At 36.1% G+C, this 27,656-nt stretch overlaps 1 protein-coding gene across 1 annotated transcript in view; it reads left to right on the top strand.

The window, feature by feature from the left end:
* C2CD3 (C2 domain containing 3 centriole elongation regulator) overlaps nucleotides 1–27,656 on the top strand; it is a 121,804-nt gene that overhangs the window by 29,831 nt on the left and 64,317 nt on the right. The window contains exons 8-17 of the mRNA XM_054576264.1: nucleotides 7,024–7,171; nucleotides 9,536–9,690; nucleotides 10,163–10,369; nucleotides 10,871–10,983; nucleotides 14,063–14,181; nucleotides 16,257–16,379; nucleotides 18,819–19,313; nucleotides 21,913–22,064; nucleotides 23,930–24,176; nucleotides 26,411–26,591. Coding sequence (XP_054432239.1) covers nucleotides 7,024–7,171; nucleotides 9,536–9,690; nucleotides 10,163–10,369; nucleotides 10,871–10,983; nucleotides 14,063–14,181; nucleotides 16,257–16,379; nucleotides 18,819–19,313; nucleotides 21,913–22,064; nucleotides 23,930–24,176; nucleotides 26,411–26,591 — 1,940 coding nt within the window. The remainder of the gene's footprint in view (nucleotides 1–7,023; nucleotides 7,172–9,535; nucleotides 9,691–10,162; nucleotides 10,370–10,870; nucleotides 10,984–14,062; nucleotides 14,182–16,256; nucleotides 16,380–18,818; nucleotides 19,314–21,912; nucleotides 22,065–23,929; nucleotides 24,177–26,410; nucleotides 26,592–27,656) is intronic.

The following is a 27,656-nucleotide window of genomic DNA, read 5'->3' as shown; positions in this document are numbered from 1 at the left end:
TAGCACAGTGAATGAAAAAAGACAGACCAAGTTACACAATCATTAATTTTTAAAATATTGGGTATACAGAGACAATCTTAAAAGCTTTCAGAAAGTAAAAAGATAATTATATATACAATATCAGAAATTGGAATGATATAATCCAGAGAACTGACCAACATGGTAACATTAGACACTTCTCAGCTCTCCTCATTCCATAGATGGTCTGAACGTATAGCTACACACAAATCAATTCCTCTGAAAGAGATCCAGAAGGGAAATGAGCAACTTTTACATATCAGACAAATGAGAAAATACCATCAAAATGGGTAGCAAAGACTGAAACACTGCATAAACTCTACCCTGCATCGGTGTCATATAGTCAAAAGAGAATGTCCAACTCCTAGCTTTTCCTTGAACAAAGGGCTTGGACAAACTTAAAACTACTGCCAGAGAGAGATGGGCATCTAGCTCTGAAAACTAACGGGGCTTGTGTCCACAAGACTCACAATACTATAATAAAGAAGTAACTCTTAACAGGCATGCAAGCACTTACCATGATGCTTGATACTGAGCTGGACAAGGACACTATAAGAAAGGAAAATAAGCCAATATGCCTGAAGAACATAGATGCAAAAATCCTCAACAGCCCTGGCCAGGTGGCTCATTTGGCTGGAGCATCATCCCATTCACAAAAAGGTTGTGGGTTTGATCATTGGTCAAGATGCGTATGGGAGGCAACCAATTGACATTTCTATCTCACATCAGTGTCTATGTCTGTCTGTCTGTCTGTCTCTCTACTCCTTCCTCTCTCTCAAATCAATAAACATATCCTCAGGTAAGGATTAAAAAAAAGTCCTCAATAAAATGTTAGCAAATCAAAACCAACACTACATTGAAAATATACACTATGATCAGGTGGAATTTATTCCAGGGATGCAAGGATGGTTCAAAAATGTGATATACCATATTAACCAAATGAAGAATAAAAATCATAATCTTGGTAGATGGAGAAAAATATCTGACAGGATTCAACATCTGTCCATGATAAAACCTCTCAAAAAGCTGGTTACAGAAGGAACATACCTCAGGGTAATAAAGGCCAAATATGACAGTTTCACAGCAAACATCATACTTACTGCAAAAACTAAAAGCATTTCCCTTAAGATGAGTAACAAGACAGGATGTCCACTTTCACCACTCTTACTCAGCATAGTACTAGAAGTCCTAGACACAGCAATCAGACAAGAAGAAATAAAAGGCATCCAAATTGTAAAGGAGGAAGTGAAACTCTATTTGCAGATGACCTGATACTGTACAGACAACCCTAAAGATTCCACCAGAAAACTACTAGAACTGATAATTCAATAAAGTAGCAGGATACAAAATAAATATTTAGAAATCAGTTGCATTGTTATACACCATTAAGGAACTATCAGAAAGGGAAATTAAGGAAATAATACCATTTACAATTGCATGAAAAAAATAAAATAACTAGGAATAAATTTAACCAAAGATGTAAAAGGCCTGTACTTGGAAAATTGTAAGACACTGAAGAAGATAAAAATAATTGGAAGCATATACCATGTTCATGGATAGGAAAAATGAACATCATTAAAATGTCCATACTACCCAAAGCAATCTATAGATTCAACACAATTCCTACCAAAATACCAATGGTGTTTTTCTCAGAACTAGAACATATATTCCAAAAATTCATATGGAACCACAGAAAAAAAACAAATACCCACAGCAATCTTGGGAACAAAGAAAAAAGATGGAGGAATCACACTACCTGATAACAAACTATACAACAAGGCCATAATAATTAAAGCAGTATGATACTGGCATAAAAACAGACATATAGATCAGTGGAACCAAACAGAGAGCCCAGAAAAACCACACCTTTATGGTCATTGTTTGACAAAGGAAAGAACATACAATGGCGTAAAGATAGCCTATTCAATAGATGGTGTTGGGAAAAATTGGATAGACATTCAACAAAAGAAACTAGACCACCTTCTTATACCATATACAAGTATAAACTCAAAATAGATTAAAAACTTAAAAATGTTACTCTTGAAACCATAAAAATTCCAAAAGAAAACATAGGCAGTAAAATCTCAGGCATGTCACATGGAAGTACCTTTTTTGATACATTTCCTCAGATAAGGGAAACAAAAGAAAAAATAAACAAATGAGACTACATCAAACTAAAAAGTTTTTGCAACAAAATGAAAAGACAACCCATTGAATGGGAGAACACACTCACCAATGAGAGATCTGATAAAGGGTTGATAGCCAAAATTTATAAAGAACTTACAAAACACCAAGAAAACCCAAACAATCTAACTGTAAAATGGGCAGAGGACCTGAATAGGCACTTCTCCGGAGAGGACATACAGATGGCGCATAGGCATATGAAAAGATTATCAATGTCAGTAACCATCAGAGAAATGCACATTAAAACCACAATGAGATACCACCTCACACCTCTCAGAATGACTGTCATTAGCCCTGATTGCCATAGCTCAGTTGGTTGAGCGTACTCCCGCAAAGTCAAAGGTGGCTGGTTCAATTCCTAGCCAGGGCACATGCCTGGGTTGTGGGCCAGTCCCCTGTTTGTATGCATTCCAGAGGCAATTGATTGGTGTTTCTTTCACACACCCATGTTTCTTTTTCTCCCTTCCCTTCTCTCTAAAAATAAATAAAATCTTTTTTTTTTTATTTTAAATGGCTATCATCAATAAATCAACAAAAAACAAGTGTTGGTGAGGATGTGGGGAAAAAAGGGAACCCTAGTGCACTGTTGGTGGGAATGCAGATTGGTACAGCTACTGTGGAAAGCAATATGGAGTTACCTCAAAAAATTAAAAATTGAATTGTTTTATGATCCAGCGATTCCACTTCTGGGAATATATCTGAAGAAACCCAAAACACTAATTCAAATGAATATATGCACTCCTATGTTCATTGCAGTGTTATTTACAATAGCCAAGATTTGGGAGCAGCCCAAGTGTTCATCAGCAGATGAGTGGATAAAAAAGCAGTGGTATGTTAACACAATAGAACACTACTCGGCTATAAAAAAAAAGAATGAAATCTTCCATTTTGCCACAGCATGGATGGACCTGGAGAGCATTATGCTAAGTGAAATAAGCCAGTCAGAGAAGAACAAGTACCATATGATTTCACTCATATGTGGAATCTAATGAACTAACAAGCAGAATAGAAACAGATCCTTAGAGAGCAGAGTGACAGCTGTCGTGTGGTGGAGGGACTAAGAGAAAAAGAAAAACCCCAGGGACACAGACAACAGTGTGCGGATTGCCAAGGGGAGATTTGGTGATGGAAGGAGACTTGACTTAGGGTGATGAACACACAATACAGTGTACAGAGGATGTGTTGTGGAATTGTTCACCTGAAACCTGTATATTGTTGGCCAGTGTCACCCAAAAAAAAAATGTAATAAAAAGGAAAAACTAAGACATTTAAATTGGAAAGGAAAAAGTAAAAGTGTCACTATTTGCAGATGACATGATATTATATATAGGAAATCTGAACATATCCACCAAAAATACTGTTAGAACTAGGAAACAAATTGAGTAAATTTGAAGGATACAAAATCAATAGACAAAATGTTTCTATACACTGACAACAAACTACCAGAAAGAGAAATTAAGAAAATAATCCATTTATAATAGCATCCAAGAGAATAAAATACTTAAGTTAAACCAAGGAAGTCAAAGATCTATATACTGAAAACTATGACACTGATGAAAGAAATTGAAAAGGACACAAATAAATTGAAAGGTATTCCGTGTTCATGGCTGGAAGAGTCAATATTGTTAAAATGTCCATACAACCCAAAGCATTCTTTAGTTACAATGTAATACCTTTTGAAATTGTAATGACATCTTTCTGCAGAAATAGAAAAAAATACCCTTAATATTTGTATAGACCTACAAACAACCCTAAAGCAGTCTTGAGAAAAAAATCAAAGCTGGAGGCATCACACTTCCTGGTTTCAAACTCTATTACAAAGCTAGAGTAATTAAAACAGTATGGTACTGGCATAAAAACAGGGGCATAGATGAATGGAACAGAATAAAAAGCTCAAAAATAAACTCATGCATATAAGGTCAACTTGTTTTCAACAAAGGAGCCAAGAATATTCAATGGAAAGAATGGTCTCTTCAGTAATGGTTTTAGGACAGCTAGACAGCCACATGCAAAAGAATGAAGCTAGACTACTGTCTTACACCATATATTAAAATCAACTCAAAATGGATTAAAGACTTGCACATTTGACCTAAAACCATAAAACTCCTAAAAGAAAACATAGGAGGTAAGCTTCTTTACATTGGTATTAATAATTTTTTTAAATTTAATACCAGAAACAAAGCTAATAAAAGCAAAAAATAAACAGGTGGGACAACATGAAACTTCCGCCTCTGAACTGTAAAGAAAACCGTCGACAAAATGCAAAGGCAGCCTTTGGAATAATGGAAAATATTTGCAAACCACATTTTCGATTTGGGGTTATTATTCAAAATGTACATGGAACTCACAGAACTCAGTAGTAAAAAGACAAACCAAATAGCTCAATTAAAAAGTGGGCAAAGGACTCAAATAGACATTTTTCCAAAAAAGACATACAACTGGTCAACAGGGTACATGAAAAGGTGCTCAACACCACTAATCTTTAGAAAAAAATCCAAACCACAGTGAGATATCACCTCACACCTATTAGGTTTTCTATCATCAAAAAGACAGGTGATAGCCCTGGCAGGTGTGGCTCAATTGGTTGGAGCGGCATCTTGTAAACCAAACCATTGCTGGTTCGATTCCTGGCAGAGTACATGCCTGGGTTGCAGATTCAGTCCCTCACTGGGATGCATGCGAGAGGCAGCCAATCAATGTTTCTCTTTCACATCACTGTTTGTCTCCCTCACCCTCCCTTTCCCTCTCTCTAAAATCAATGAGCAAGTCTTCAGGGGAAGACTTGCGATAGATACTGGTGAGGATTTGTAGAAAAGAACCCTTGTGCAGCATTGCTGGGAATGTAAACTGGTATAGCCCCTATAGAAAACAGTATGGAGGTCCCTCAAGAAATTAAAAATAGAACTGTCATATAATCCAGCAACCCTATTTCTGGGTATATATCCAAAAGAAATTAAATTATTATCTCGAAGATAAGTCTGTACTCTCATGTTCGATGCAACATTATTCACAATAAGCCAAGGTATGGAAACAATCTGGCAATGTCTGGTAATGGAGGAATGGATCAAGAAAATGGGAATTTATTTATATATATTATATATGTATTACATATATATGTAATGGAATACTATTCAACCTTTAAAAAGAGGAAATCATGCCCAGCTGTTGTGGCTCAGTTAGTTGGAGCATCATCCTGTAGACCAAAAAGGTTGCTGGTTCAATTCCTGGTCAGAGCACATACCTAGGTTACAGGTTCAGTCCCCAGTTGGAGCAATGTTTCTCTCCCTCTCTCTCTCTCTGGAATCAGTCAATAAATAAATATATACAGTTTTTTGAAGAAAGGAAGAAATACTGTCTTTTTTGATAATATGGATGAACCTGGAGGGCATTATGGTAAGTGAAATTAGCCTGACAGAGAAATACAAATACCACATGGTATCACTTATATATGGAATTAAAAATAAAGTCAAATTCGTAGAAACAGATTAGAAAAATGGTTTCTCGAAGGCAGGAGAAAGAGGGAGAGATTGATAAAAGTGTAAAACAAGCAACTGAGTGTGCTTGTGTGGAGGGGACCATAAGTGGCAAATGAGTTGTATAGAACACCAAGAAGCAGAGCTTCAAAAAGGAGCAGTGCACAGCAGCTGCAGAGAAGCCATGTGGATTGGGAAGTTCTTAGTTGGGGTTTAGCAGTTAGGAAATTTTTCTGACCTTTGAGAAAGAGATTACTCATAGACCAATGGTTCGCAACTGGGTACAGTTCTCTCCTGCTTCCCATGGAATATTTGATAATGTCTGGAGACATTTTGGGTTGTCAAAACTGGGATAGTACTACTGGCATCTGGTGAGAAGAGTCCAGGGATTCAAAACCGATAGCTAGTTCCCAATGACAAAGATTTATCTGACCCAACATGTCAGTAGTGCTAAGATTGAGAAATCCTATTACAGATCAAGGAAAGGTGAGGAAAGGAACATTTATTGAGCATCTATTACTTGCAAGAACTATAAGAACATGATATAACTTGATGGTAGTTGTGTACGATATTCTTGAGAAATCAAAGGTGGCGGGGGGAGTATAGCAGCTAGCTTCAAAGGGAAGCAAAGTTGAAAGAATTAAGAATTGAAATGCTTAGCACAGTGTGGCACATATTAACTATTTTAAAAATATTGTTTTCATTATGAATAACATTTATTAATTCAATAGGTTCCTTAACAGTTTCATTGTGTTAATATGTGTAGGAGAAACAAGCAAATGAAATATATACATATTTTTATGCTTATCCTTATTAGTGTCAAACTCTGTAAGTAGGGTGTCTGTTTTACTCATATCCTACAAAAAACTAATCTTGCCATAATTAACCCTCAATACACATATTTTTGCTTAGTGGGAGAAAGCATATTCATGAATTAGCCAGTCTTCACAAAACAACATATAACATTTAACTCATTGAATAGAATTAATTGTTTCCCTTTTTTCCTCCTTGCTAGACCATTAGCAGCACAAGAATAGGGCAGGTTAGTCATCCCTGTATCATTTAGAACCTAACACCATGCCTGGCACAAAATAGGTACCCAGTAAAATGTTTGTTAAATAAATTAATGAAATCACAATCAGTGTTAGTGTATTTTTTTATACTAGCTGTTGGCATCCCAGAGGAAGGGAAATATAATATGAAAATATCAGGTAGTCTTCTGTTTAATATGAGTCTTCTGTTTGACCTGTCTTCTATTATGTTTAGAACTTTAGAAAGTTTTCACTGAAAAGAGCATAGCTCTAACTTCTTTTAAAGTTCTTCTGCTTTGTTTTTCTTATCTCTACAGTGCTGAGTTATCCCGAGGTCATTACTGGGATGGGCTAGGCTCTCCTCCAGATTCTCCAGCCCCTGGGAGTGATGTATATTGCAGCAGTGAATCAAACGACCCACAGTATGACCAGAGTCTCCTGGAGAACTTATTTTATACAGCACCTGTAAGTCATTGAATATGAAGCTTTAGGAATTACATAACAATTAGAGCATCATTAATACTAGTAGGCGCCAACATGTTACCACTTGCCAGATCGAAAGCTATCCATTTTACATACCATATTCAATTACAATGACAACCTAAAAGGGAAGGTATTATCCTCATTCTACAGATGAGGAGACAGGCCTAGTAAGATTAAGTATATTGTCCAAGGACACATAGTAAGTAACTGTTAGAGCCAGGATTCAAATTCTAGTTCACCTGAGTCCAAAGCCTATGGTCTTAATATATTATATGGTTTCTTGCCCTGGCTGGTATGGCTTAGGATCACCGGCCTGCAAACCGAAGGGTTGTGGGTTTGATTCCTGGTCAAGGCACATGCCTGTGTTGTGGTCCAGTCCCCAGTAGGAGGTCTGTAGTAGGTAACCAATTGATGTTTCTCTCCCTCTCTTTCTCCTCCCTTGCCCTCTCTCTGAAAATAAATAAATAAAATCTTACACACACACACACACACACACACACACACACACACACACACACACATATATATATTATATGGCTTCCTTAGAGATCGTGTAAGAGAGAGCTAATGCAGATAGATATACCCTCAGAACCACCCTTGACTACTATATTTTCAAAATGTTCCAGAAAGAACCCTACTCACAGGTAACAAATATATCTACTGACCCTTAAGACAAGGCATTCTCTTTCTAGGCAGCTCTATCATTTTCAGAGTTCTATCTTATATCAAGCCATATGTTCTGTTCATTGGTTTACTATATTCTAGGGTCCATACATATAAAGTCCAATCCCTGTTCTACAAATAATGATTTATATTTGTGAACATTGTTGTCATACTCTTAATTTTTCCCTTGTTGAATGATCCATCTACCTTTTCCCTGTTGAATGCAATTAAGACGCCATGACACCAGCAACTGTTATTCTTTAGAAATGGGTTTCTGACCATGTAGCTGATATATCATGAGCAGTATAGTCTTCATTTGTTGCTTCTGACTTTCATCTCTTTTTGTTTTATTAACTAATACAGATGATCTTGTGTATTTATTCCCATTGCTGTCATCATATAGAAATTAAATGATTGAATAAAAAATAAAATCTGTAATTTCACCTTGAAAAAGTTGCATTGCTTCCTAGAAGGATATTCTGATCATGCTTAGTCGATGTTAATTTGTTACTCTTTTCACACAACTCAACACATTATACAGCCTAAGTTGCTGAAAAAGGGAGTTGCAGGTGATAAATTTAGAATGACTTTGGATTAGCCTCCTGCATTTATATTATCAATCTTTTATTGACTATATAAGTGCAATCAAATAGTTATAATGCTGTCTTCTGTATGTTGCATTTTGTGGTAGAAAGGACTGATCAGTCCATTGTTGTGGCTGCCTTTTCTCAAAATAGAAATTATTAGGGGCTTGGCCACTGGTCCTCCATTATGGAAATTTGTGACATATAATAAACAGTTCATCTTAGCAAGAGTAAAAGCAGAATGAATCATTAGTAGTACGGAGTGATGAAAAATGCATCCATATAGTTAGGTGACATTTTACCAGTGATTTTACCTCAAACTAGAGTAGAAATGCAGGCTTTGTAATCCAGGAAGAGCAAAGTCTGCCTTTACTGCTTATAGCTGTGAATCACAAACAGGTTTTCTAACTTCTCTCAGCTTTCATTTTTCTCACTAATAAAATTTAAGATAAGGACACCTTACAGGAATGTGGTAACAGAAGTACAGGTGCAGCATTTAGCAGAGTACCAGATACATAGTAGACAGTCAACAAATAGTGGTTGTTACTATCGTGAATTTGAAAGAAGAATCTTTCCTTTGAAATGAACTTGTAGGTTATTTTTGTGAACTTCAGATTATAGTTGACCCTTGAACATCACAGTTTTCAACTGCACAGGTCCATTTGTACATAGATTGTTTTCAGTTAATAGTCAGCCATATGTGTCTGTGGGTTTTGCATTTGTGGATTCAGCAAGAACGGATTGAAAACAGTATTTTTGCATTCCCAACCATGGCTTCCCAACTGTGACTTGTAGTTACTTGAATCTGTAGATGCAAAGGGCCAACTGTAGTTAAGGGTTTGAGGGAGTCCAAAGTTATAGGCAAATTTTTGATTGTGTGGGATAATCAGTGCCCTTAACTCCCACATTATTCAAGGGTCATGTGTTTTTTTGTATAACCAGGAGAAACATGGGATTATCTCCCAGGTGTTAGTTGTCACTTTAAAAATTATATATGGGCAAAGAAGAACTTGATTACTAATAGCGAATTATTTTTATTACCACTGTCCCCAAAGCACTTATCTTTTAGAGCCTCTCTGTTCATTTCTTCCCCCCACAGAAATCTGATAGCAGCGTTAGTGATTTCTTCAGTGAAGATGACGATACTGTCCTTTCTAAAAAAAGGAGCCAGTCAAAAGCTCTTGCCAGATCTTCCAAGGTTCTGGAGTCAAATGATCACAAGTGGAAGAAGAGAGCAGTGAGCAAGAAAAATAGGTGAGCCTCTCTCTGAATGCTTGTTTAGAGGCAAAAGCAAAGGAAAGTTATTTTTACAAGATCTCCTAAAGTAAAATGACCTGTGTTTGTCCAACAGTATGTTGGGCAAATGTTACGTTACTTACTGTTACATTAATTACTGTAACTCATTAAGTATTCTAGTTCTTAAAAATGTAATAACATGAAAAGATGGATATGTATCCCTTGTAGGAAAACTAGTTCTGTAACATCAGTTTCTATTCTTGTGTGGAATTAAACCTATAGATTAGAAGAACATTTTTACACTTTTTGAGATTTCTTCTACTGTGGATTAGGACCAGAATTCTGGTTACAGCTGTTTCCCTATACTTGATAACTTGTGAATTCAGATGTGTGCTGTCCTTCCTCTTTTCTCCTCATGCCTATGCAATCTTGACCATTTCATACTGAGCCTCAGACTATCTGCCTCACTGTCTGTATGAATTTCTTTCAGAAATTTGGTTGAACAACCCATGATATCAGAAACTCCAGAAGATGCCCAAGTGGTGACACTAAGTGTAGAGAGACTGGCTCTTCTGGGTAGAACACATTCAGTCAGAATGATCATCGGAACAATGGGAGTTCCTCCAGATAGTCCACAGGTGACCCCTGGCAAAAAAAGCTTCCCTGGGAGACCACCTAAGATGACAACAAAAAAGCGGTATGTCTCTAGCATGGAAGAGTGGAAAGTGCCTGATAATAATAATAAATAAATAAATAATTGTATAACATTTTGTGGTTTGTGAAGTGCTTTCATATGCACCATTCAACAAAAATGTATCAAATCCCCCACTAAGTCCCAAGCACTATGCTAGGTATGTGTAAGAATGTAGAAAATTAAGACCCAAACTCTGTTTTTACATACATTATAGTCAGCAGGAGAGAGAGAGACATTGAAATGGCTATCTGTAATACAGGGCTTTAGGGCCCAAAATGGAAGCTTTATATTAAAAGTGCTGTGGGCGTATAAGGAAAGGAGCCTTGAATTCTACCTGGCAGGATTAGTGAAAGCTGCGAAGAAAGAGGAGGTAAGATAGTTCCTCTGAGGACCTCAGATCCTGAAAATAGAACCCTGAAAATTATGTAGGATTTATCAGACAAATAATAGGTTTATTATTTGGTTTGTTTTTTAATCACTTTTTTTGTTTCGATTTTCTTTTAGCACCTTCTTTGTGGAATATCACTTACCTGTGGGCTTTTCCAAAAGTGGACTGGGAAAGAAAACTTTGATAACTGAGGTTGTTCGACTCGCCTCCAGTAAAATTACAGATGGAAGTAAGAGAGAGACTGGTTTTCTGCTCCTTAGATGTTTTGGCTTTGGAAGAATTTTGGAATCCCTAATTACTCATTTGACTCTTATAGTATCATAGAATCTTAGAGGCAGAAAGAATTTTTAAGTGAAGTTTTTCTAATTCCTTTATTTTATAAGTGAGGAAACTAGCCCAGACTTGCTATGATTATCCTGATGCAAGGCAACAAGTCAGTAACACAGCTGAGAGGCGAGTTTCTCTCAGCTATGAGCACAACTCAGAACTCCTGATGCTTAGATCATGTTCTTTCAGCTATTGCCGTTTTTATTTTCTTCCCTTTTTAAAAACAACTTTATCAAGGTATAATTTGCACACTATACAATTCACCCATTTGAAATGTACAATTCGATGCTTTTAGTATATACACAGGGTTGTACAACCATCACCACAATCTAAGTTTAGAACATTTTCATTCTCCCTAGAAGTTCTCATTAACATTCACTTCTCAATTCCCTTTTCAGCCCCCAGTACTAAGCAACTCCTAATCTAATTTCTGTCTCTATCAATATTCCTTTTCTAGACATTTCATCCAAATTGAATTATATGTGACTTTTGTGACTAGCTTCTTTGACTTCTAATATTTCCAAGTTTCATCCATGTGGTGGTGCATATTAGTATTTTATTCCTTTTTATGGCTATTTGGTATTCCATTGTGTGGTTATACCACATTTTCTTTATCCATTCATCAGTTGATGGATATTTGGGGTGTTCCACTTTTTGGCTGTTGTGTATAATGTTATTACAAACCTTTGTGTACACATTTTTGTATTAACATGTTTTCATTTCCTTTGGATACATTTCTCACAGTAGAATTGCTGGGTCATATGGTAAACTGTATGTTTTAATTTTTTAAGAACTGCTAGACTCTTCAACAGCTGCTTCACTATTTTACATTCTCACCATCAGTATATGAGGATTCTAATTCTCTTCATCCTCACTAACATTTGTTATTTTTAATTTTTTTAAATTCTAGCCATTCTAGTGGGTATGAAGTGCTGTCTCACTATTGTTGACCACAGTGGTTGAGTTCTCCCCATGTTCTTCTAAAGACATTCATATGGGAGGTGTGGAATAAGCATTGAGCCAGAAATCGTAAGAGGTCCACTTCTGATTCTCCCCCACACTTACTGTGTGACATTAGATAAAATTATTCTTTTCTGTTACTTCCCTTAACAATAGTAATATAGGCTGAACTATGTATTTTCAGAATTGCTTCCTTTTATTACTTTTTTAAGATTTTATTTATTTATTTTTAGAGAAAGGAGAAGGGAGGAAGAAAACGAGGGAGAGAAATATCAATGCGTGTGTGCCTCTCACATGCTCCCTACTGGGTACCTGGCCCACAACCGAGGCATGTGCCCTTGACAAGGAATTGAACTGGCAACCTTTTGGTTCCCAGGCCACTGCTCAATCTACTGAGCCACACCAGCCAGGGCCTTTTAAAAACAATCTATGGAATATTGTTAGCAATTTTTAAAAATCTTTTCTGGGACATTGTTAGCAATTTTTTTTTTAAGTCATCTTTGGGCTCTGACCAGTGTGGTTGCGTTGGTTGGGTATCATCCCACAAAGCAAAAGGTCACTGGTTCAATTTCCGGTCAGCGTACATGCCTGGGTTGCAGGTTCGGTCCCTGGTCAGGGCGCATGCTAGAGGCAACTGATTAATGTTTCTCTCACTCATTGATGTTTCTCTTCTGTGCTTTCTCCCTCCCTTGTCCTCTCTCTAAAAATAAATAAAATATTTTATAAAATATCCTCTGGAACATTGTTAGCAACTTTTAAAAAATATATGTGGGACATTGTTAGCAATTTATTTACATGAATTTCTTCTCCCACTATTGCCTTAACTCACTTTTAGTGGTAAAAAAATGAGCTTAAGAAACAAAATTATGTGATAAATATGGTAATATAATGTAAAAACATACCTAGGTGGTGAAGAGAAATCTGCATGGCACCAGATTAAAAGCGTTATATTTATATATAAAGGATATTATAGTGTCCAAAGTGCTTTATCATATATTACCGCAGTTGATCCTCTCAGCACACCAATGAGAAATAGTAGCTGTTGTCTTACTTCCCTTCTCCTGGTAGAATAAGCAGGAAAACTGGTCTAGTGGATGTGGGCTTCCTGGGCCCAGACCTTTTGTTCACAGTCCATATGTGTTGAGCCACATAGCAAGACCCAGATCCTGTCCATGAGTACCAAGAGAAGTAAACAGAGTCAAGAATTAATATGGCAGAAAGATGAAGAGAAAGATCAGTAGGTCAAAATGGGCAATTGAATGAACCTGGTCTTTTGTGAGGGTTCTTCAGATCCATTTTAAAGATCTGGAAGTGAATGAACTGAAAGATCATCTTATAAGTGAGAAATTTTGGCTGAGGTGGTCACTAGTAAGTAACAGAACTTACTCATATCAGAGGATTCTAGTCCCAAATCTTTTTTTTAACCTGTTAAAGCCCCATGGCAGTGAGCACATATTCAAATACTATTATTACTTTATCCCATTTATACTTATAATAGCAGAAACTCCTTCCTTTTCATCCAAGAGATAGACTTTACCTTGCCTAACACTGCTAACTAATGTCAGTACCTAGAACCTTGTATGAGTGTCAAAATAGGAGTACCCTGATCTTCAGCCATAAGATAAACTCATTTGTATTATTATAATTTTTTTTCAGTTTTTTTCTCTTCACCTACCTTCATTGTCCCAGCGCTAGCCAGCCCCCTTCTTTTGTTACACTACCTGCCAACTTGTCTTCTAAACACGGTATTGTTTCTCTACATACTCCGCTCATATGCTTGTCATTCATTTCTCATAGTGGAGCAGAGCAATATTGTTGTGCTTTTCTTCCCTATAATATACCCAGTGTTTTCTCTTTGTCTCTGCTCCTTTAGTCCTACAGCCCTAACATTTTTGTGAAGTTACACTGACTACATTCCTGAAAGAGATTTTAGTTATTTGAAAGGGAAGTGGATGGTGTCAAAGCATGGATTAATAGTTGGGTGGTGTGACATGTGCTTATTTTTCTGATTCTGCTTACAGTGGTGAAATTCCAGCAGAGATTTGTGTTTCCAGTACAGTTTGATGGCCCAATGATAGAACACTGGTGGAATTCCAACCTTATTTTCCAAATTTACACCAAAAAAACCCCACAGAAAAAGGTACTGCCAGTGATTTTGACCTTTGCCTTACCATTTACACCAGGGATTTGGAGCATACTTAAAATTATATTTCTACTTAAACTAGGATTTCTCTAGGCTCAAACAACACTAATGCATATGATTATTTTTTTAATTTCTGTTTGCTCTTTGTTATAGAACAAGAATTATGGTCTATTGCTGTTTATTATAGACTGGATATGCTAAAAGCTCTACATGAACACACTGTCAGATTTAATCATTACAGCAGCTCTTTGAATTAAGGATATTATTATCTTCATTTCACAAATGAAAAAACTGAGGTTAAGTGAAGTTAAGTAACTTGTATAAGATCACCAAACCTAATAAAAGACCAAGCCAGGAGTACACCCCAAGACTTTTGACTTTCAGTCCTAAGTTCTTAATGTCTTTACTCTGCTCCCTTCTATGGAGAGTTGACTATTTGGATTGACATAGGCTATTAGCCTTCATTTGAGATCCTACTTTTTTCAGGCAGAATTCTTATAATCAGACCATGTTCAAAATAATATATTATGGCCAGCAGTTTTAATCAGCTAATTCCAAGTCTATAAAATCCATTTGTAACTGATACAACATAAATCATTAAACTATGTTATGAGCAGTTTTTACCTCCTTCAGTGAAGGAGTAGATCTTTGACCTCTTCTTTGGTACATATAACATTAAGAATGCATCTCGTTTTTGTTTGTTTGTTTTTTCAGAGGTTTTTGTTTTTAAGTAGAGCAAAATAGGAAGAGGAGGAAAAATACATAATTTCACATCCTCAAGAAAACCTCTGTGAACATTTCAGTACATTTAAATGGAATCACCCAGTTAATTTCTTTTTTCTAAGTATAAAAAAATTATACGTATTTTTATAGAAACTTGAAAAATATTTTTAAAAAGCAAAAATCACTGTAATCCTATCACCAAGAAATAACTATTGTTAATATTTATGTGTTTCCTTTACCTTTTTCAAATGAATACAATATACCATATATGTAAATTTTTGACAATTTGGGATAATTTTGGATGCAGTTTTTATCCTTTTTTTAGTTAACATTGTCTTGAGAGTTTTTATTCATTTTTTCAAAAATATATATTAAATCTTTTCTACAACATTTTATAAATAGTTAAAGGTATTTAAAAGAATACCTTATTTTTATCAAACATAACAAATATTGTTTATATTAATTCAGACTTTTAGTAAACATCATATTAATGGCTATATATTATTTCATTGTAGGAATGTGCCATAGTTAACTTGATTATAATGATCAATAACTTGATTATTGAACATCTAGTTATTACTCAGTTAAATATACATATTGGTGTATGAGGTTTTTATGTATTTATTATTTCTTTAGTGTAAATTTCCAGAAGTGAAATTACTGGGCCAAAGAGTATAAATATATAAAGCTTTTTATATTTATTGCCAAATTTGCTGTCCAAATGTATGTTGCTAGTTTATATTCCCAACCTCAACTACATGATAGCCTCTGATTCTCCATAACCTTGATATCATTAGGGATAATGTTTTGTACTTTTCCTAGCTTTTTTTTTCAATTCTCACCGCAATGTATGGGTTTTGTTTTTTATTTATTTTAGAGAGAGAGGAAAGTGGGGAGAGAGAAAAACACTGATCAGTTGCCTCCCATACAAGCCCTGACTGGGGATTGAACCTGCAACCTTTTGGTGGATGGGACAATGCTCCAACCAACTGGGCAACCCAGCCAGGGCAATTTTCCTAGCTTTAATGGCAAAAATTTATGTCATCTTCGTTTCATTTTATACTTTTAAGAGTGAAGGTGAACAATTTTCATAAAGGACTAACCCTTAAAAATAGAAAAAGATAATCATCCAACTTTTTTGTGACTAATGAAAGAAGCAGTAAAACGCAAAAGGGGAACCAAAATATGTCAGAATATGGGTTCCTACTTAGCATTGCCTCAGTCAAATAATCAAGCTCTTTACTTTGTAAAGCATGGATCCCTTTATAAGACATTGTATATTGTCATTTCAATTAAAGTTCCCTGTGGCTCCTCTCTTACTTAAACTTTTTCTTTCCTCCTTCTCTCAGCCAGAAGTCACTGGATCTGCATCACTGCCTTTGAGGACTGTTATTCAGTCTGAGCTGCTTTCTTTCAGTGACCAGCTTTCAGTGCAGCAAGAAAATGGTCAGACTCCACTTGGCCCCCTCAAGGTACACAGATATAATTCAGGCAGTCCAATATATATGAAGCAAATACTACTGTCTGGTCCTGAGAATATAGCAGTGAACAAGGAAACCAGGGTGTCTGCTCTTGCAGCGTGTATTAAAATAGGGCAACAGAAGTGCTATAAAGGAAATAAATGGTACGTGATAATGAGTACCTGGGAGAAAATAAGAGACGGTGATCAGGGAAGGTCTGTCTAGGAAGGTGACATTTAAGGTAAGATTTGATGAATGAGAAGAAGAGACAACCAAGTTAAAAAGCATAGGAAAGATCATCCAGAGAAGGAGAATAGCACATGCCAAGTCCCTAAAGTGGGAATGGGCTTGGTGTTGTCAAAGGACTAAATGTTGACTCAGGATAGTGAGCCAGAAGGGAGTGCACTAGAAAGTAAGATGGGGTGTGCAGGCAGGAACTGTATCATTCAGAGCTCTGGAGGTCAGAGTAAAAGGTTTAGATTTTATTCTAAGAGCCAAAAAAGAACATTGAAATAGAAACGACATTTGATACACATTTTATAAGATTACTGTGTAGAAAATAGGCTGTAGGGGGCAAGAGGGAAAATGGAAAGATTGTTGGATTCTTTCAAGAAAGGGATTGTTGATGGCTTGGAGTAGAATAGTGGCAGTGAACAAGGAGAGAAGTAACTGAGTTTGTGCCTTAGTTCTTTCTGGTGAATGAATTCTGGTGTATAGTTCATTGGAGAGAGGATTCTTTCCTTGTATTCAGAAGCATCAGAATTTCTTAGGTGGCAGAATTTGAATGCATGGCTTGTCCTGGTGAGCTTCAGTGGCCCCTCTTCACCCGAAGCATAAAATACAGGGCATACCAATGACTCCAGTCTACTTCTGTAGCCTTCTCTCTTGCAGCTTCCCTACCAATAGCCATATCAAACTATATAAAGACTTGGTAAGGTATTGTGCTGATTTATACTAAACTCCATGCTTTTGTTCTTGATTTTCATGCTGCTTCCTCTTGTTGGAAGCCCTGTTTGCCCTCTTCCTGGTCTTATTAAATGCCATTTAGTTTTGAAGACTTGTGTGATTATCATTGCAAAAAATTAGTATCACGTTAGTCTTCTGCTATCAAAGTTTTATTTTTTGCTTGCTTTAGTTCATTCTGGCCGGCAATGTTTAAAATCAGAAAGGGGTAAAAATAGAATTGCTGGACTGGAAATTGTCTCTATTCTGTCTCTTGAAAGAATTACTGTTCTAGATAGATTGCTGTCTAGATTCAATAGAGAAAAAACTTTAGTGTGGGTTTTAAATAAAAGAAACAGCAGGTTCCTTTTTTTCTTAGTAATTCAGTCTCATAATAGTGACTACTTTTATTCTTCATCATTTCTCTTCATTCTATTTTACTTAATAATTTTAACTTTTTAAAAATAACTTTAAATGTAGAGAAAAATTGCAAAAACAGTACAAGGAACTTATATATGCTTTTCCTAGAATCACCAATTATTAACATTTGTCACCTTTGCTTTATCATGGTCTGTCTGCCTCTTCATTCTGTCTCTCATCTTCTCTTTATCTCCTCTTCTCCCTACATACACATACACAGTTTTTTCCTGAACTCTGAGATTATCATGTCTCTTTACCCCTAAATTCTGCTGTGTATTTCCTGAGAACAAAGACATTATCATACTTAATACTGTACAGTTATAAAAATCAATTCAAAAGTGATACTGTATTCTATCTATAGTCCATACTCAGATTTCACCAATTGTGCCAGTACTTTCCTTTGGAACTTTTTTTCCCGTCCAGGATCATCCATTGCATTTAATTTTCATGACTCTCTAACCTCCTTTAGTCTGAAACAGTTTTCTGCAGCCCTCCTGTGTCTTTTAGTACTTTGATATTTTTGAAAAAAGGTAAGGCCACTTATTTTGTAGAATGCCTTCCACTAGGATTACCTGAATCACTTATTTACTATGATGATTGAAAGATGATGATTTTCTAACTCCACCTTAATTTTACCACGCCATGTACATTTAGTCATTGGCATCTACTATATGGAAGAGTTGGCCTTTCCTCCATATTTACTTATACTGGTGTGGATTTATGGACTCTTACATTATTCGGGTGGTTATAATCTATTACTGTTACTCATTTTGATGCACAAATAGTTCCAGATTTGGTCAGTGGGAGCCCCTTCAACTGGATTCTGTATCTTTTCAATATGTCTCCATCCTTTTCTGAGCATGTCCTTATTTTCTGGTACAAGTTGAGGTTCCAGGTTCATCTTATATTATTGATAGATCATCTTCCTAGCTTATCTTAGTCTTGGTAAGATAATGTATATGCAGTCTATATTATGGTAATTGTGAATGAGTTAATTTATTTTCTAACAATCCAATGTGGCATCTAGCTCCACAATTCTGGTTCTGATTGTAGAAGAGCTTCCTAATAATTTTCCCTTGTGTTCTATAGGTAACTGTGGAACTCGTTATAGATAACAAGGATTTCACTGGTGTCAAGACTAAGTTAAACAGTAGCACCCAACATACCCCACTTTCTGCTCTTACACGTCCAGATAAGAAACTACTAGAACCTAGCCAGCATGTTACCTGTACCAGAAATTCACAGAACCTAAATCAAGTTCATGAAGAAACTGCAAAGGAAGAACATAATTTGGTGCTCCCAAACCCAAGGTCACCAAGCACTGTTGCACCAAATCCTTCAACCTTCATAGCTATGCCACCCTCTCACAATTTAGTAAATCAAACACAGGAGTCAACCAAAGAGAGTGCTCTGCTGTTGCATGTGCTGTTGATGGTGCCAGATGGGAAAGATTTCATTACTGGAGAATCTGAGAAACCACCACCATGCAATGTTTATTTAAATTGCAAACTCTTCAGCACAGAGGAAGTCACCAGATCTGTCATCTCATGGGGTACAACACAACCAGTCTTTAACTTTTCTCAGGTAAATTTGTACATATATTAACATTTTATATCCATTAGAGGTGTATGAGGGTAGGAGACAAGTAAGTTTCCTAAATCATAATGCCATTATAAAACAAATCTAGAATGTTCAGACTGGGAGGGACCTTTGTAATTTTCTGGTACGTAGATCCAGTCCAACTATTGGATAGGAAGAGGAAAAAATAGTGCCAGCTTTCAAACTTTCTGTATCTTTATTTCTTTCTGTTCTGTCTCAGTACCCCACTATTTCCATTGCCTGAATTCTGAGTTCCATTCTTTGCTGCTTCCTCTAGAGCTTTGATCAGTTAAACTTCTCATTTTCCTTTGTGTTTCTCTAATCTCTCCTTTATTTTTTTATTTACTTATTTTTTTCTCACTCTGATTTATTCCTCCACTTATTTCAGTACTCGTTTTACTTGATTTCTCTATAGAATTTTATGCTATTGCTCAAAGTGTTTCCTTATCAATTTCTGTAACTCTATTCTCTTATTTGCTTCCTGACTTTACTGTCCTTTTTTGGTTATTGGGCCAGTAGGAAGAATGGTGACAACAGCACTCCTCTCTTTTAGCTTTAATATCGGTGCTCCTGTTCATTGCTCTATCTTTGGAATTCTTCCAAACCAGCCTTCTTTCCCCACAGTCACCACTTCTACCCCCGTAGCTTCAGATCTCATTTATATGAAGATGACTTCCAAATCCACGCTTTTTTGTAGGCCAGACATTCCCCTCTAGTTTCAAATCTCTGTTACCTAACTGCCAGTTGTTTGTCACCACTTGAATGTCTCAAAAACATTTTATATTTGGCACCCAACACATCACCTGGCATATTACAGGTATTCAATAAAGATGTGTAAGTGAAAGAAGAAATTCAAATGTGAACAAATCTAAATTTATTTTCTTCTTCCAAATCTGTTTCTCCTTTTCCTGTTTGCCCTAATTCATATAATTTACTGAGAAACTAGAGTAGAACCTAAAAGTTAACTCTTTCTTATATAACTTTTTACCAAGTCCAGTAGATGCTGCTAACTTATCTCTGGAATAAATTCCCCTTTCATTGTCATTGCTTTCATTCAGGTCCTCGCTCCCATTCTAAATAGCCTTCAGACTGGTCCACCTGTTTCAGTTTGCTGCCTATCCATTCCTTTCTCTGTACACCTCTAAAACACTAAACTGAATATTTTATTCCTCTGCTTCAAACCTTAAAGTGTTTTTCCATAGCCTTCATGATGGAGTCCAAATCCTTAGTTTGGACTACAGGACCCTTTAAGAACTATCTATACCTCTCTAGTTCCCACTCATCACTCTTCCCTTCACACTATCAGAGGTGTCCAACCTGCTGCCTGCAGGCCGCATGCAGCCCAGGATGGCTGTGAATGTAGCCCAACACAAAGTCGTAAGTTCACTTAAAACATTATGAGATTTTTTTTTTTGTGATTATGTGTCGCAGTATATTTAATGTGTGGCCCAAGACAACTCTTCTTCCAGTGTGGCAGAGCTTCCAAAAGACTGGACATCCCTGCATAGTCCAGCTGTGCTCATCTACTTGCAGTTTTCCTGAATATTCTCTTTTCCTGCCTCTTTGCCTTTACATGTGCTTCTGTCTGGAATTTCAGCTTTCATGACTCCTATTAGGCAGAGTTTTTTGTGCTAGTTAACTCCTGCTTATCCTTAAGATTTGTAGTTACTTTCTCCCAGAAGCTCTTTCTGAAATCTTCCTATTTGTAGGTTAGGTTGATGTGTTCTGCTTTTTTTGTTTGTTTGTTTCAGGGAACAGAAATGTGCTCAGGGTACCTTATAAAATTGGAGATTCTTAGATGGATACAAAAGTAGATCTGCTCTGGATGTCTGCTCTCCTGATTTCACCCTTGTGCCTCTTGTGTTTTCTGTTGGTTTCACCACTAGGGTTTATCTCTCCTCTGCTGTTACAATAGTCCTGAGGTTAGGTCCTTCAAATCGGTGGGCCCATGATTCTATCATTAATTTGACCGACATGCTCTTGACTCTAGATCTCTGGTTCTCTTTGTGATTTCCCTTTTTTTCTTTCAACTGCCTGCTGACTGGCTAATGCTAGAGTAATTTTACACTGAAAATCCAGATGAACTGTTGGCATTGCTCTTTCATAGCAGGCATTGGGCAGAGCTCTTTGCACTGAGCCGTACCACCCAACCACTGGATTGGCTGCCCTTTGATCAGGTGCTCAAACCTTATCTAGTCAATACTCATCTTTGTTTCAAAAATATCAATCTTTCATCAGGAGTTTACAAATGGATCATTTTGCCTTAGGAAAGGTTGAATGACCTTCGTAGGCACCATTATTGACATATCAGACAGCCTTCTCTGTGTCCCAGAAGCCCCTTCAGTATGAGCTGTTTCATCAGAGAACTCATGCCATTTTGTATTTGGCCTTTACATATGTTGATCTCTGACACTAGACTGGCTTCATACTGAGGATTAAAATTGGATTTTATTTTAAGGTCTTCAGCTCCTAGCATTGTGCAAGGCACACAATAGACTTTCAGAAAACGCATGTTGAATAAGAGTATAAACTAATTATTTTGTCTCAGGTGTAGGCTTTTATTTTTTGTTGTTCCTCTCCCCAGGTGATTCCTGTCTCTCTGTCTCCCAAATACTTGGAAAGGCTTAAGAACAATGTGATGATAATCGAAACTTGGAACAAGGTGCGGAGCCCAGGACAGGACAAGCTGCTCGGACTGGTGAAACTCCCCCTCCATCAGTTTTACATGTCATTCAGGTAAATAGAACCTTTTAGAGTATTTTTTATTTTACATCTTTATCTTTGTATGGACTGAAGAGGAATTCTTTTGGTTTGCAAACATGGCTCACCCAGTAATACGTTGGAGGACTTTTTTCAATTTCACTGTAGTTTCTGCTTTTTATCCTATGTTAAAACATTCTTACAGATACTGCTTACCATGTTTCAGGCCCTATTTTTAAGAACCTTACCCCATCAAGTCATTTAATCCTCACAACAATCCTCTGAGGCAGGTAACTTTTATTTTCCCTGTTTAACAGGTGAGTTAACAGAGGCACAGAGAAGTTACACAATATATCATATATATCACAAATAGCATAACCGGATTAGAAACCATAGAGCCTGGCTCTGGAGTCCACTTCCCTTACTAAGAATCTCAACTGCCAAAGGCTCTCACCTCACAAAACTAATGGTCTATGTCTCTGTCACAAAACTTTAGTATTGTTCACATCAGCTATTTGCAAGGTTCCTATACTGAGTATTGTCTTTTCGACCTTCAGATTTGATGACTGTACCTTACTTGTCACTATCCAACACTAGATTGGGTATTGATTCGTCTGAAGGCAACTTCTATCTACAATACACACTGTTCATTTTTTGTTTTGATTCAAGGTGCTGATTTTTCATTGTTTTAGCACTGACCTCTTTCCTGACAGCCTTCTTATGGATCTATGTTTTAAATGCTGTGTTTTATATTTTACAAAGAGCAATGTTGGGGGCACTCTCTTATGTGAACTTTTCTATAACTGCAGAAGGTATTATTCCCATTTTACAAATGAAGAAACTTATCCTTTAATTTGAAGAAGTCACTCTCTTGAGGCTTGTTTGTTTTTTAATTATCTGTAAAATGAGGAGGGTAGATCATCTATCTCCCTTTTGGAGCAATGGTGAGAATCTAATGGGAAAATAAATGGGTAAGCCTTCTGTGAACAGTTAAATACTTATAATGGTAACACTGGAAGGCATAGTCAGGCTAAGGAATACTGCTGTAATCATGGATGCCACTTCCAGATGACGGCTTTTGGCACTTTTCCTCTTCTTTAGTTGTGATACTTAGGTCTGGTATTCCCCTTTTCTTCTCATTTCTTTAGACCCCATTCTTTGCTGAGAGAGCATAAAACGATACTAGATACCAATGACTGAGCACTTACCGTGTACTGAGTATCATAGTTGGTATTTTATATTTGTTATCTCAGTTTACTGCTAACAACAGCCCTTTGATGGAAGTTTTATTACTATTTTACAGATGAGGAAACAGATTTAGAAAGATTAAATTGATTACTTAGTGTCATACAGTAAGTAAGGAGCAGAGCTAAGATTCAGCATGGTATAATGAGCATTTAGACTTTTTATCATCAGTTAATAGTGGGTAATACCAACCTTTGCAGTGTTAAAAGGATTATAGAAACTTTGTAAAGTACTTACCACAGAGCAAGTGCTTAGTAGATGGTATTATTGGTAACATTATTCAAATCTTATCTGACAAACTCCAAATTACATAGTTTTTCTTGTTGACCATACCACCTATCTATAAAATAATGTGATTCTGCTGGCCTCTACTGAGATCGTGCTCTGCTCAAGATCCTAGACATTGGTCTTAGGACCAAGATGATAATGAGATAAATCAGACATATCATCTGCCCTCAGATTGCTACATTTGGAACTTAACTTGCTTAGTAATTTTTATTTGATGGATTATGGATAGAATCATAGGTCTTTTCAAAACATCATTACATCTCTAGTTGTAGATCCATTTTTAACAAACTGAGAAAATGAGCCAAGTAAGAAATAAAGCAATTCTGATATGATTGATATTTGCTCATGTACAGTTTCTCTCCCTTTAGAGATCCCAAGATTTCTCGTCTGCTGCTTGATGCTCAGTACCCAGTTGTTGCTGTCGACAGCTACATGCCTGTGATTGATGTGTTCTCAGGCCAGCAAAACGGGAGTCTTCGAGTCTTTTTAGCTATGGGTTCTTCGGATCAGATAATGGCACTACAAAGATTAAAGAATGAAGAAGGAACACTTCCTCCCTTCAGCCCCAGGCCAGCCCATTTACTGGACCGTCCATCTAAAGCATCCATTGCTATGGTAGTAACTAAACACTTGATTGTTTACAAAACCATAATCTCATTTTAAAGTGTGCCTATGTGATGTTTTGATACATGTTTATGTTGTAAAATGATCCATCATTTCACCTAGTTACCTGTATGTGTGTGTGATGAAAACACTCTCTTAGCAAAATTTAAGCATCATAATCTCATTTTATCTTGCATGTTTTAATGAGACCATTGCCCCAGATCCTTATTTCAGTAATGAAAGGCTTAACAAAAGAGAATACTTGCACTTCAGTGTTTGCTGTACATCAAAGGAATAATGGTTCTTTTTCTCTTATGGTTTAAATAAATATCTGTGTCCCTCTGAGCTCCTAGAATTTATAAAGAAAATCTAATTGGACAACCAGATCTTAATTCTCTAATTTGCTAACTTAATTTTTAAAAATGGTCTTAATAAAAAAAAATTTTTAAGATAATCCAGGAGGGAAAAAATGGAGTCAGGGAATGGAGAGTGATGCCTGCCATATGTAAGCCAGCAAAATCTTATTCTGTTCTTGACTAAATCCATTTTGCTAAGTTATAGTGAAGTTCCTACCTTTTCTAATAATGTAAAAGTAATTTGTTCTGTATAGTGCTGTACAATTGAGAAAGTACCTTGACATACTTTGTCATGTTTATTTTCCTTACGATTACATGAGATGGGTCACTGTCATTCTCTTTTATAGGTGATGAAATAGAAAATCAAAGAGCTGTGTTACTTGCCCAGGTTTCCAAGGCTAAGAATGGAAGAATTGGGGTTCAGACATAGGTCTTCTGACTCTTATGTCCATTATATCATGTCCTAGTATATCTTACATTTCATGTCTCTTGGTATCTAGTATAGGTAAATCTCAGTCTCCACACCATTTAAGTATGTCATGGTTTTTTACTATGAATGACCAATTTAATATCTCTAACAAAGAAAGAACTATTAGGAAAGTATCTATTAGTAGGTTATCATTTATTTGTTAGAAGCTCTTTTATGTTTTTATTGTATATTAGTGTCTATCAATAAATAGTAGTGTTTTGTTTTTATTTAGAAATGACATAAAAGCACAAATTTTAAAAAATCATTTATAATATCCCCAAGTCTTATTAGGTGTCACATGCCCTCACATTGCAATGTAGAAAGTTAGAAAATGTTATTCACTGTAAGTACAAAGGAAGTCCTTGAAATGTTGGACATCAACAAATACAGTTGTTTTTTTCTCTTATACTCAGAAGCCCCTCATCCCGTTCAGCATCTGCAGAACTGAATTATTAAATTGCTATAATACTATATGGCCAAATTGAGCAGGTGCTGTAATTTGGAGAGGTTTTTTCCCCTATATTTTTCTTGGGAATCAAATTGTAAGTTTTCTGTTCTCAGCAGGTATTGCTGACATATGTTTTTACATATGTTCTTAGATATCAAAGCAAAGACCTAATTCAATCTCTGTTCCAATTTTATTGAATGTTAAACATATATAAATCATACCGTCTGACCCTTTTCTGAATCTTGAATTCTCCCTTTGAATATTCCCAATAATCAGTTATCTAGAGCCTGCTGAAGCTGTGTAAAATAGAGGCAAAGAACTTTGGCTCTGGAATCAGACTACTTGAGTTCAAACCCTGTTTCCACTGTAATTAGCTATGCATGTTAATAAGTGAAGGGCTTCATAGAATGCCTAGCTTGTAGCAAATAGCTACTACATTATTAATTATTAGTAGAAGTGCCTTTTGTAACAGTATATTCACTACCTCCCAAGTAGTCCTTACCATCAATGGATAGTTTTGGTATTATACCTATTTCATTAAAAATAGTAATTAAGTAAATAGTAATTAAGTAAATTTGCTTCAAGTGTGTATTCCTTATTTTATTAAGGAAATAGCCTTTTATTCTTAAGTGTACTAAGAATTAGGAACAGATGTTGAATTTTATCAAATGCCTTTTTAGCCCTTAATTGAGATAATCATGTTCCCCCGCCGCCCCGTGGTTTCATTAATATAGTGGATTACATTTATGGATTTCATAATATTGACCCATTCTCAACAGTATGAAATAAATCTAGTTTGATCTGATTACAATAGGCTGTTGTGAGATTTATATACAATGAAAATTAAGTATCTGTTTTAGTATAGGCTAATTAATTATGCCTGTTTCTTCATCTGTACTCAGACTTTGTAGAGAAGCAAGAATATTCTAAGCAAGTTACTCTTTAAAGCTCACCAGTCTCTCTGTTTTAATAGACAGAAGACCAAGGAAATGGCTTGATAGAGCACCACTTTGAGCTCCATGTAGACAAGGTTAAAGGTCTAGTCCCTCTTCAGGCAACTGTCTGGGGAGAAGCAGATTGTTATGTTCAGTATTACTTTCCAGTTCAAGCCTCGCAATCCAGTACGCTAAAAGGACCTGAGTTCCTTGAAAATGGTAAGTTTGGGAGGTTAGGCCTTCTTATTTTTGTATAATTCTTTTATTGGATATACTTAGGAATTTTTTTTTCCTGAGTGAATTTTGTGTTCCTCAATGCTTCTGTTCTTACCTGGGCAGTACAGAAGATAGGCTTAGTGTTTATTCTGCTTTTCTTAAAATTTTTTTTTGTAACCTTTTATTTTGATTTGACTTCAAATTTATGGAAAAGTTGCAAAAATAATACAAAGAACTTCTATATACCCTTCACCTAGGTCCATCAGTGACTTGCGTCTTGTCCCATCTTACATCATTTACATGCCTACTTACTCTTAATTGTCTATAAACAGAGTTGATTCTCGTTATCCACGGAAGTATGTTCTATAAAGTCTTTAAAAACTCTAAATCATAAAATACTGAACCATTACTCTTGGAGAAAATGTACTTATACATATCTCACATAGATTATAATCTTTTTATTTTATTTTATTTTTCCGTTACACTTTACATTCAGTATTATTTTGTTTTAGTTTCAGGTGTATAGCATAGTAGATTGTAATCTTAAATTCTAAAAACAACTTATTCTGGTGAATTCTATTTATTTTACAAAAGAGAAAACAAGGTTCACCACTAACAAATGCCAAAGTTGACATTTGTACCCTGTTCACTGGTTCCAGAGCCAGAGCTTCTTGAACTGCACTGTACTGTCCCCAACCATACCTGTCTTCTGGTAATTTCTGAGAACTAAAATAAGGAGGCAAAGTAATGCTTTTTTTTTTTTTTTTTTTTTTTTTTCCCCTTACACCTCCTCTTGAAATGAGCAAGCTGGGTGACTCAAACTTTTCGCCATTCTGAGCATGTTGGCAAATAACTGCAGAAGTGCTATCAGTATTGGTTTGGGGATTTACATAACAGACTTGTACCCAGAATACATAAAGAACTCACAAACCAATATGAAAGACAATCCAATTAAAAAGGGCAAAGGACCTGAAGACATTTCTCCAAAAGACATATAAATGGTTAATAAGCACATGAAAAGATACCCAACATCATTAGTCATTTGGGAACTGAAAATCAAAACCACCA

Source organism: Pteronotus mesoamericanus, unplaced genomic scaffold, assembly GCF_021234165.1.
Source record: "Pteronotus mesoamericanus isolate MK-2021 breed Mesoamerican mustached bat unplaced genomic scaffold, CSHL_Meso_final contig_33, whole genome shotgun sequence".
NCBI lineage: Eukaryota > Metazoa > Chordata > Mammalia > Chiroptera > Mormoopidae > Pteronotus > Pteronotus mesoamericanus.
The sequence above is the reverse complement of the archived record's forward strand: the minus strand, read 5'-3'. Positions and strand labels throughout refer to the sequence as shown.